Source organism: Caretta caretta, chromosome 4, assembly GCF_965140235.1.
Source record: "Caretta caretta isolate rCarCar2 chromosome 4, rCarCar1.hap1, whole genome shotgun sequence".
NCBI lineage: Eukaryota > Metazoa > Chordata > Testudines > Cheloniidae > Caretta > Caretta caretta.
Genome location: NC_134209.1, coordinates 127,752,073 through 127,764,243, shown reverse-complemented (window position 1 = coordinate 127,764,243; position 12,171 = coordinate 127,752,073). Strand labels below are relative to the sequence as shown.

General features: G+C 42.0%; 1 protein-coding gene across 9 annotated transcripts in view; it reads left to right on the top strand.

The window, feature by feature from the left end:
- The window catches only part of EVC2 (EvC ciliary complex subunit 2), a 166,545-nt gene that overhangs the window by 131,652 nt on the left and 22,722 nt on the right, over window positions 1-12,171 (top strand). For all 9 annotated transcript variants that reach the window (XM_048848895.2, XM_048848896.2, XM_048848894.2 and 6 more), the window contains 3 exons: window positions 1,621-1,848; window positions 7,971-8,182; window positions 11,870-11,957. In XM_048848895.2, the coding sequence (XP_048704852.1) occupies window positions 1,621-1,848; window positions 7,971-8,182; window positions 11,870-11,957 (528 nt within the window). The remainder of the gene's footprint in view (window positions 1-1,620; window positions 1,849-7,970; window positions 8,183-11,869; window positions 11,958-12,171) is intronic.

Here is a 12,171-nt window from a genome sequence, read left to right as displayed (position 1 = left end):
AAAGGAGACAATCCAACAAAATGTCTTATTGGGGAGAAGGAAGGATTTATATTAATTTGAAACACCTTGGAATTAATTAGCTAACTTTAAACAAAACTCCTTTGAAATACAATAACTTTAATATTTTATAACTTGAAACTTTTATGATGCCTTACATCTGAGAATCTCAGAGCACTTCAAAAGCAATAATTGTGTCCTTGGATGATGATGATTGATTAAATCATTGGATTAGGAATGTATTATTCCTGTTTTACAGACAGGTGAACATACATAGAGAGATTAAGGCCCAAATATTCAAGTGTCTGGTAATTTGAAATGCCTCAAGTGTTGGGTTCCTGACTTAAGATACCAAGCTCCTGATTTTGGAGGTGTTGAGCAGCTCCCATTGACTTCAATTGATTTTTTTGGCAGCTATGAAAATCAAGGCCTCCATATCTATTGTGCATCTGAAAACCTAGGCACCAAAAGTTAGTGGACAATTTTGAAAATTTGGACCCATAAGAAATGCTCAAAACCATAAAAGAAGACTGAAGCAGAAAAGCAGAAATTGGTCTAGAATTCTGATCTCTTGATTCCCTGTGCTTTAACCACAAGATCGCTGTCTCACACACAATACCCAGAATTACTACTAAACTTGGGTATTTTTTGAACGTATCCATTGTTAGATGAAAAAAACCTTCTCTGACATACTTTTATCCACTAGACATTGGATCTTTTTTTCCCCATTATCTGTACTGTGGCATACACAGAGATTTTTTAGTCTCAAGTAAGGCAGAAATAGGAGAGAAGTAACCATCTGAGAACTGAATCCAAGTCAAGGTAATTGAACAATCCCATCCCACATGGTGTTGCAAAGAAGCAGACATAGGCTAATGCAGGCATGGGGAAGAACATAAATATGTTCAAGGTTCCAGACGTGGCTACCGTCAGGTACCATAATCACTGGTGGCAATAAATTCATCCAAAACGTATTAAAGTTTTTGAGATGTCTCCTATGAGTCTCCCATTCTGCAATAGTTACTTTATGTTTTTATTATTTGTACTACACTAGCACTGGGAGGCCATGGTTGTGCTAAACTAAAACACAGTCCCTTCCCAAGAAAGCCTATGGTTTAAATTTAAGACAAGAGACCGCCATGGATGGGACAAAAAGACAGGGAGAGCACAGGGGACTGTCCTACACAGCAATAAAAACAGTAAAAGTTTCAAGGTTCTGCAATGATAGTAATGCACTTAAAAAGTTGTCACTTACCTTAAATACCAATACTTCAGCATTATGCAGTGTTTTCCCAAGTATAGTGAATTGTGGGACTTACATGAAATTCCGAGGCAATGTTATCTAAGGCAAACTTATGTATATGACCACTGTAGCTAAGAAATCTGAATTTTGTTTTAAAGAAAACAACTATTTTAAATAAAATTAATATTTTTATGTGTTGAGTAATGTGCAAGCAATGACTGTTCTTTTTCTCTCTCCTCCTCTCCCCCCACCCCGGATAATTTCCTTGCATATTATGTCAATCGTGTGGCAGCCAAATAATTATATATTTTTGAAAACCCTAGAAAAGCTTATCAGGTTTTTGTTGATTTTATTACATTTGGTGTTTCATTGTTGTCCAGGTCCATAATGAGCTGCTGCTTGAAAAGGAGCATCAGTTGCATTCTCGGGAGAATAAACTTGGAGAGTCCATTGCTGCTGTACAATTCCAAAAGACTGATAAGAAGTCCACAACATTGGAGATTTACACCGCTATCATAAGTGTACAAGCTTTGCTTCTGGAAGAATTGAGCACATCAAAAATACTGTCAGAGTCAAAATGTACCCAGATTTTAGAGGCACATAGTCCTGTAAGTAACAAAGTGCTGAGAAGGGTAAACTGTTCATGGGCCAGATCATCAGCTAGTGTAGCTTCATTGACTGCAATCAAACTAGGTTGATTTATACCAGCTGAAAATTTGGCCCATTATTTATATAGCTTTGGCAGGGTGTGTGTGTGCATTTATATGAAATCTTTATGTGAAAGAAATACAGATAGAAAGTTACAATACTGTTTAAACAGAAGATATTAATATTATAGCTAGAAAGATAATATTATTTATTATTTGTATTACAGTAGCACCAATAGGTCCCAATTGATATCACAGCCTCTCTTGATAAGATGAAGTAATATTTTTAATGGGTAACTAACTAATATTTCATTCTCTTGATCAAACAGTAAAGGGCAGGGGAGTAACTTAGAGCGAAGACTGGTAAATAATTTTCATGACCAGCTTGCAAAGTTTGTCACATTTGTGGTAGTGAGAGCTATGTGATAAATTGCACAGTCATCTGATAAGCTTGAGTTATTGTGCACACAGAGTATATCCAGTCTATCTCTGGCACTCTCTCTCGTTGTGCATGTGCACACAGTTTAAATAACAAAAACTTCAGAAAAAGCTTTTGCTTCTGTCAAGGTTCCTCCCCCACTCTGAACTCTAGGGTACAGATGTGGGGACCTGCATGAAAAACCTCCTAAGCTTATCTTTACCAGCTTAGGTCAAAACTTCCCCAAGGTACAAAATATTCCACCCGTTGTCCTTGGACTGGCCGCTACCACCACCAAACTAATACTGGTTACTGGGGAAGAGCTGTTTGGACGCGTCCTTCCCCCCAAAATACTTCCCAAAACCTTGCACCCCACTTCCTGGACAAGGTTTGGTAAAAAGCCTCACCAATTTGCCTACAGACCCAGACCCTTGGATCTGAGAACAATGAACAATCCTCCCAACACTTGCACCCCCCCTTTCCTGGGAAATGTTGGATAAAAATCCTCACCAATTTGCATAGGTGACCACAGACCCAAACCCTTGGATCTGAGAACAATGAAAAAGCATTCAGTTTCTTACAAGAAGACTTTTAATAAAAATAGAAGTAAATAGAAATGAAGAAATCCCCCCTGTAAAATCAGGATGGTAGATATCTTACAGGGTAATTAGATTCAAAAACATAGAGAACCCCTCTAGGCAAAACCTTAAGTTACAAAAAAGACACACAGACAGAAATAGTTATTCTATTCAGCACAACTCTTTTCTCAGCCATTTAAAGAAATCATAATCTAACACATACCTAGCTAGATTACTTACTAAAAGTTCTAAGACTCCATTCCTGGTCTATCCCCGACAAAGACAGACTATAGACAGACCCACAGACCCTTTGTTTCTCTCCCTCCTCCCAGCTTTTGAAAGTATCTTGTCTCCTCATTGGTCATTTTGGTCAGGTGCCAGCGAGGTTACCTTTAGCTTCTTAACCCTTTACAGGTGAGAGGAGCTTTCCCCTGGCCAGGAGGGATTTCAAAGGGGTTTACCCTTCCCTTTATATTTATGACAGCTTCCTTTTGTCAAATTTTTACAGATTTGGCAATTTCAGAATCCTGTTGGGTTTTTTTAGTTCTATGCTATATAGTCAAAGGGAAGTGTGGGTTTGTTTGTCTCCCATTTGTGACTATCAAAGTGGGAATTGGCAGAGCACTGAAGCAGAAGAAACAGAATGGGTTTTTAAAAGTTAAACCTTTTTCCTAGAGGGCATCATTAGACAGATATCACTGTGAAAACTCCAACTTAAAATTTAATACTGTCCTCTCCAGAGAGCCTTTCTTAAAGTGACAGTATGTTAGTTTAAACGTGCTGTTCTGAGTTTGTTTAATGAAACAGTGTATTAAAACTGTAATAGCTATGTACAGTGACAAGAGAAATAAGATCAATGCTGATAAAGCATTAAAAGTAATTTAGAATCATAGAATCATAGAATATCAGGGTTGGAAGGGACCCCTGAAGGTCATCTAGTCCAACCCCCTGCTCGAAGCAGGACCAATTCCCAGTTAAATCATCCCAGCCAGGGCTTTGTCAAGCCTGACCTTAAAAACCTCTAAGAAAGGAGATTCTACCACCTCCCTAGGTAACACATTCCAGTGTTTCACCACCCTCTTAGTGAAAAAGTTTTTCCTAATATCTAACCTAAACCTCCCCCACTGCAACTTGAGACCATTACTCCTCGTTCTGTCATCTGCTACCATTGAGAACAGTCTAGAGCCATCCTCTTTGGAACCCCCTTTCAGGTAGTTGAAAGCAGCTATCAAATCCCCCCTCATTCTTCTCTTCTGCAGGCTAAACAATCCCAGCTCCCTCAGCCTCTCCTCATAACTCATGTGTTCTAGACCCCTAATCATTTTTGTTGCCCTTCGCTGGACTCTCTCCAATTTATCCACATCCTTCTTGTAGTGTGGGGCCCAAAACTGGACACAGTACTCCAGATGAGGCCTCACCAATGTCGAATAGAGGGGAACGATCACGTCCCTCGATCTGCTCGCTATGCCCCTACTTATACATCCCAAAATGCCATTGACCTTCTTGGCAACAAGGGCACACTGCTGACTCATATCCAGCTTCTCGTCCACTGTCACCCCTAGGTCCTTTTCCGCAGAACTGCTGCCTAGCCATTCGGTCCCTAGTCTGTAGCGGTGCATTGGATTCTTCCATCCTAAGTGCAGGACCCTGCACTTATCCTTATTGAACCTCATCAGATTTCTTTTGGCCCAATCCTCCAATTTCATCTGGTTTACTGCCTGTTTTGAAATCTTTGCTGGGATATCTACAAAAAAGCCATTGTTGTGCTGAGACCACTGTCTGTCGTGCTGACCAATGATATTTCATTGTTTCCTTGTACTTCTCCATCTGTCTGTCTGTGTCCCTCTGTCTCTTATGTTATACTTATATTGTAAGCTCTTTGGAGTAGGGGCCTCCTTTTTGTTCTGTGTTTGTACAGCGCCTAGCACAATGGGGTCCTCATCCTTGACTGGGACTCCTAGGCCCTGCAAAAATACAAATAATACAATAATTACAACAGTGTAACAGGATGCAGAGACACTACCCGGTTGCTAATACACAAAGGGTTAACTACAGCACTTGCACAGGTGTTCAGAGGAAGGGGTATAAATAGGGCTGCTGGAGACATAGAAGAGAGAGAGAGAGAGTAGGTAGGTTTCTTATCCAGGCTGTGAGTGCTGGGTTGAGCCCTAGATTGGGGAAGTTTCTGTTGGTTACTATTTGTGCTTATGCTACCTGTTTTGCTTGGTTTATATAGATTGTCTCCTGCTGAATAAACTTCCCTGCCTGGCACGACATTTTTTAAGGTCTTAGAAACCTGTTAATTAAAAACCACTAACACCACATCAGATGATCGCTTGTAACTCTATTGATGTTGCCATTCAGTAGAACAAATTAATGGTTAACTGTACGTTAACTTCATTAATCTCTCTACAAATAGCATGTTTTTATTTCCAGCACTAGCAGTTAGTCTGCATTTGTTATTTGTGTTATAGATGTGCATAGGGCCCCATTGTATTAAGTGCTGAACATAGATAGGGTGACCAGACAGCCTGTTTTTAAAGGGACAGTCCTTTATTTAAGCCCTCCTGCAGATGTTCTGACTTTTTCTTAAAAACAGGCAAATTGTCCCATATTTTCTGTCTCTCCACTTCCCTCCCCCACGCCCCCCCCACCCCCATCAGTACTGGCAGACCCTGCTGCTGGCCAGATCCCTCCTCACCAGCCTCCTGGCCACCAGTGGTGAGTGTGGCGGGGGGGGGAGGGGTCCAGTAGCTGACAATGAGGGTGGGTGTGCAAGGCTGGTGTCGGGGTGAAGATGTAGCGTGCGGGGCCGGTCGCTCCCCCCTGCTGGTCCGCCAGTGCAGCCCCCACTGTGTGCCAGATCTTGGCCAGCGCTGCATGTATCAAAGCCCTGCACAGCACTGGCATGGGGAAGCCTCTCTGCCCCCCAGCTAAGCTCTGGAATGGCGGGGGGAGGGTCAGGAAGCGATTTCCAGCGCATTCAACCCCCCCACCCCCCCACGAACCTGCAGGCTCCACAGCAGCCCCTGGGGCAGAGGCTTAACACCCTCTTCACACACACACACCCCGCCCTGGGTTCTGCCCCCAGGGAGCATGGAACTGTTCTGTCCCCTAGGCACCCTCCCCTGCTGAGTCACCTCTCTGGCTGGATTCGCTGAAGCCCCTGCAGTCAGGTTCCCTGGGCTCTGATGCACAATGCATCCTTAGGGCTTAACCCCTTCCTGCCCATGCTGTAGATGGAGGCAGGTGGGTTACATCAGTGGCCAGCAGCAACCTAGAAGTGTTAGGTTTCAGAGTAACAGCCGTGTTAGTGGGTTTGTGGGGGGGGGGGGAGTTTGAGAAAACCTGGATTTGTGCTGGAAATGGCCCACCTTGATTATCATACACACTGTAAGGAGAGTGATCACTTTAGATAAGCTATTGCCAGCAGGAGAGTGGGGTGGGGGGAGGTATATTTTTTCATGCTTTGTGTGTATAAAAGATCTTCTACACTTTCCACAGTATGCATCCGATGAAGTGAGCTGTAGCTCACGAAAGCTTATGCTCAAATAAATTGGTTAGTCTCTAAGGTGCCACAAGTACTCCTTTTCTTTCTAGAAGTGTTAGCTGCCTTTCAACACTGTGCATGCGGGCAGGAAGAGACAAGCTGCTTCCAGCCACATGGAGGGCAGGGGGGCAGGGGGGGGGAGGGAGAAGAGATGAGTTCTGCAAAGACATGGGCCAGGTCATCCCTTCCCCACCTCCTCCTCCCCTGCAGCTGGAAGCAGCTCCTGTCCCTTCCCTCCCGCACAGTGCCAAAAGGCTGCTGCTGGCCACATTCTGGTGTGAACCCTGGCAGAAATTTGGGGGGCGGAGGGGCATGTGACCCTGCACGTCTTTCCATGTGTTGCCTTGGGAAGATGTGGCGCCAGGTACCAGGAGAGACAGGTGTCCCGGGGACCCAAACGGGCATGGAGGGCAGAGAGTGCCGGGCAGGAAGGGTCGGGTCGATTGGTCATCCCCCATGTGTGAGAGAGGTATGCGGGAGTGTGTGTCACCTCTCCCTGAGTGAACCCTAAAGCCTTAAAGATAAGTAGGTAAATAAAAAGAATCCAACTACACAGTATTTCTTTTTAACAGGGGCTTAATCAACTTTATGTTAATTTGACTATTTGTACTGCATAGTTCTGATTGATTGCCGTTGAACTCACTTGAATGCAAGTAATTTTACCAGGTGTCCAGTATTCAGCCTAGGGAAATATGGTCACCCTAAACATACACCTAGTTAGGGACAGTCCTTGCCCTTATGATCTTAGTCTTCGCAGAGAAAGCATACAAAGGATGGGAGAAAGGAAATATTTATCTTCTCTACTTTACAGATCCATAACAGAGGCACAGAGATCTTAAGTGACTTGGCCATGGTCAGAAAGGAAGTCTGTGGCAGAACTAGGAACTGAACCCCATCTCCTTAGTCCTAGTCTAATGGCTTAACCACACAGCTATCCTGATTTCATATTAATTATGCAGTTAAGACAAGGATTTTTTAAATGACACTATTAAGCTAAGTCTCCTAAATGATTTCTGGGAAGGGTTCTTGTTTGAGTGTAGAGATATTGTTTTGTTACTCTGATTTTGTTATGTTGAGTAGTGGTATATATTTTCCAATTTGAAACCTATTTAGTATTAGTAGTAGATTCAGCATAACTAAAAACTGTCTGCATGAATTTCTCACATTGTGTTTCAGTAATTTTACCCTGCTTATAAATGAGGTAGCTGTCTGACCTTTCAATCTTAGCCATATGGATATTATACATTCCAAATGTCTCCTACATTGCAACGTTTCAGACATATTGCCCTTTAGCACAGCAACGATTTACTGATATCTTTAAGCATTGTTCTGATGCTCATTGCATACTAGTCATGTTTAGCGAAGCCATCACAATGAACTGGAAAGTGTAGTGATCACAAGCGATTGGGAAGAATGAGTACAGAATAAAGTAATATTGCAAACCAATGATGCCATCTTTTTCTTGACTCCAAATGAAAATTGTTCTTCCAAGGTGAATTGTGAATTGTTCTTATCATTGTACATTTTCAAACTCTAGGAGATTGAAGAACTTGACAGAAAGTTGGAATATGAAATGTTACATAAGGAGACGGCTCAGCAGCAGCATCTATTGAACAGGCAAAGATGGACTTCAGACGGATTGGGATTTTCAGATGAAGTTGTGGAAATGAATGCAGAGAGACAGGTGTCTGCTCTGCTGTATCAGGCATTGAATAAGTGTAAGCAATTAGTAAATCTTCATTGGCAAAGGTAAGGCTTTTTGGTATTAAGTATGACAGCCTTTTTCTATATCTTAGTCATTGCAAGCAGTCTTCAGAGAATGTAACATACCATATCGAACCAGCAAGCTAAACGTTCATTCTGTAAACACTTCAGGGCAAGGGTTTTCCTCTTCATGAAGAACACCCTTCTCTGCTGGGGAATTCTGGGCACCACTGCAATATACCCATTAAATAATAATAAATCTGTTGACTGTAAAAATGTATTTGAAATGCAGAGCCTTACCTTACAATCAGTCTCTTTGGGATCAACCAGTGGGCTAATGCTAATACCCCACATTATCAAGCAGGAGACCAGGGTTGGTTCCAATTCAGTCAAGCTCAAGAGAACAGAATGAAAGCCACAGTCTCTGGGAAAATGTTTCCAATCAAATGCAAACCACTTGAATTTCAATTCCACCACCACCCTGCATCCATTTTGCTGCACATTGAACATACTTTTCTGTTATGAGTGTTGCTTAGATAATCAAATTGTTCTAGTGAAAGAGGCCATTTTTAGTTACCACCATGAGCAAAACCACCATCTTTTAAAGCAAAGATGTTTCTGCAACAAAAATGTAAAAGGTTTTTTATATTTTTTATGTGGTAACAGCCATCTCGACAAAAGTGTCACAAAGCAAACTGGGTGAGATTTTTGCAAAATAAAATAATATATGTATGAATCACAGAGACCTGCAGACACACACATGCTTTGAGTTTTATGTCGCACTATGAGAGAGAGCTTTGCATTACTAAGTAGGTGTCACTTGGACTGATTTGTAAGGAGTGGCATTGACAGGCTTCAAAAGGAGTCCTGTCCTCTGACTTCTGGATCAAGAATTTCAGATTGGGTCCTTTGCAGCCTGGGGTATGTGAATCCCCAGAGCTATTTTAATTTTTAAAGGGCCAGACCACAGTGGGCTCTAGAGGAATGTTTCTATGTCTTGCTGCAGAAGACTGGGGAAAAAAAGTAGGTAGGTAGGTCATTACTCTCCCTCCAGCCCCAGAAGTCCAAGCAAACCAGTCAGCAGGCCCTTTAAAGAAACAGTAAATAGAGCAATCTAACTTTAAAACTTGGTGGAGGCAAAAAGTGTCCAACCCAGTTCCAAAAGACTTAGAAAGATTAAAAATTGTCTTTAGGCTTGCGTCTGAAAAAAGAAAATAATCAGTTATGAGTGAGCAACTCTTAGCCTGAGAAAACTCACAACCTGATAAGTAAAAAGAAAAGGAGTACTTGTGGCACCTTAGAGACTAACCAATTTATTTGAGCATGAGCTTTCATGAGCTACAGCTCACTTCATCGGATGCATACCGTGGAAACTGCAGCAGACTTTATATACACACAAAGAACATGAAACAATACCTCCTCCCACCCCACTGTCCTGCTGGTAATAGCTTATCTAAAGTGATCATCAAGTTGGGCCATTTCCAGCACAAATCCAGGTTCTCTCACCCCCTCACCCCCCTCCAAAACACACACACACAAACTCACTATCCTGCTGGTAATAGCTCATCCAAAGTGACCACTCTCCCTACAATGTGCATGGTAATCAAGGTGGGCCATGTCCAGCACAAATCCAGGCTTTCTCACCCCCCCCCTTTTTTTTTTTCGGTGGGACACACACACACACACACACAAACTCACTCTCCTGCTGGCAATAGCTCATCCAAACTGACCACTCTCCAAGTTTAAATCCAAGTTTAACCAGAACGTCTGGGAGGGGAGGGGGTTAGGAAAAAACAAGGGGAAATAGGCTACCTTGCATAATGACTTAGCCACTCCCAGTCTCTATTTAAGCCTAAATTAATAGTATCCAATTTGCAAATGAATTCCAATTCAGCAGTTTCTCGCTGGAGTCTGGATTTGAAGTTTTTTTGTTTTAAGATAGCGACCTTCATGTCTGTGATTGCGTGACCAGAGAGATTGAAGTGTTCTCCGACTGGTTTATGAATGCTATAATTCTTGACATCTGATTTTTGTCCATTTATTCTTTTATGTAGAGACTGTCCAGTTTGACCAGTGTACATGGCAGAGGGGCATTGCTGGCACATGATGGCATATATCACATTGGTGGATGTGCAGGTGAACGAACCTCTGATAGTGTGGCTGATGTTATTAGGCCCTGTGATGGTGTCCCCTGAATAGATATGTGGGCACAGTTGGCAACGGGCTTTGTTGCAAGGATAAGTTCCTGGATTAGTGGTTCTGTTGTGTGGTATAAGCAAATACTCACCAACAACCACATACCTGGATTTGTGCAGGAAATGGCCCAACTTGGTTATCATGCACATTGTGTAGAGAGTTGTCACTTTGGATGGGCTATCACCAGCAGGAGAGTGAATTTGTGTGGGGGGGTGGAGGGTGAGAAAACCTGGATTTGTGCTGGAAATGGCCCAACTTGATGATCACTTTAGATAAGCTATTACCAGCAGGACAGTGGGGTGGGAGGAGGTATTGTTTCATGTTCTCTGTGTGTATATAAAGTCTGCTGCAGTTTCCACGGTATGCATCCGATGAAGTGAGCTGTAGCTCATGAAAGCTCATGCTCAAATAAATTGGTTAGTCTCTAAGGTGCCACAAGTACTCCTTTTCTTTTTGCGAATACAGACTAACACGGCTGTTACTCTGAAACCTGATAAGTAGTGTGTGTGAGCTTTGAAAAGGTCACAGAGGGAGAGGGGAATCAGCTATCTGCATGTGTTCAAGATGTTTCAGATCTGAGTTTTGTAACTCATGCTCTGCACACTTGCTGAGTAGCAGGAAACTATTGCTCTTCGTTTTTCTGACTCTGTTTTTTATTACACCACTCCAAGTCTCATTTCTTCTTCAGTTCCAGCATTAAAGTCACCCAGAAGTAGAAGATTGTCTTCACTGGGTATAAATTTGATTGTCATCCAAATCAGAACAGAACTGTTCTTTTATTTCCCCTGTGCTGCTCATAGTTGGTGTACAGACTCTGATAAGAGTCTTAAAGATGTCACTTTCTTTGCTCTGTTCTGAAGATCTGCTGGAAAGGCAGTGTCAAACATTAACACCCTTGAAAGAGCAAAAACAACCAGCATTGTGGTAGTGATTATTAAAGCCCAGCTTAGATGAACAGGTAATGTTATCAGAGTAGGTGCTGATAGATTCCTGAAAAACATCTTCTGTAGTGAGCTGAAACTCAGAAACCGCAGGAAGAGTTGTCAACATAAAAACTTTCAGTAGAATCTCAACTCATGCTGCATAAATATAGGGAACAAAGAAGACACAGCCAAAGACAGACTTGAATGGAAAGAAACTATCGCTAAAGGTTGTAAATACTTTAAGACAGATGTGAAAACTGATAGAAAAATGGGCCACGCTTCATGCCAAGTCTTCAGCAGGAGTCTACTCATTCCCATGCAATATTTGTTCGTTACCTTGCTCCTTGTAGATTGGAATATGCAGCCACAACAAAACACATGAGATGCCTTGCTGTCATCAGATATGTTGAACAGTAACACAGCAGGGTCTGGCTCTTGAAGAAAAGGGGAAGAATTGTGGTGTTCTTAGTTTATTTAAAGATGTGTGCGGTAAAGCTGTTAACAAAATCTACCAGTAAAATGTTTTCTGAATGGATGAATTTTGGACGTTGATTTCTTATCACATTAAATACTATGCCTGGGAAGATAATACTAATTTCATCTTTCCCTTCAGCTTACGAGAAGAGCAATGGAATGATGTTGTGCTTGAAGATCTTCTGGAGAATATAGAAATGGATACATTTTTGGCACTTTACAGCCAGGTAAGGGTGTATTTAAATGATTTCCCACTTTTTATCTCTGCTGTATCTGGAAATCAGTTAAGTGAACAAAAAGACTAATTTCTCTGAGATCATAATAGTAAACACTGTGCTCAATAGTAAATATTTTCCATCGTTTATCATGTCTGTATGCAATTTGCATTTCACTCAGTTTGGACAGTGAAAATTGGTGAGTTACTTGTGTATGGACAGTTTC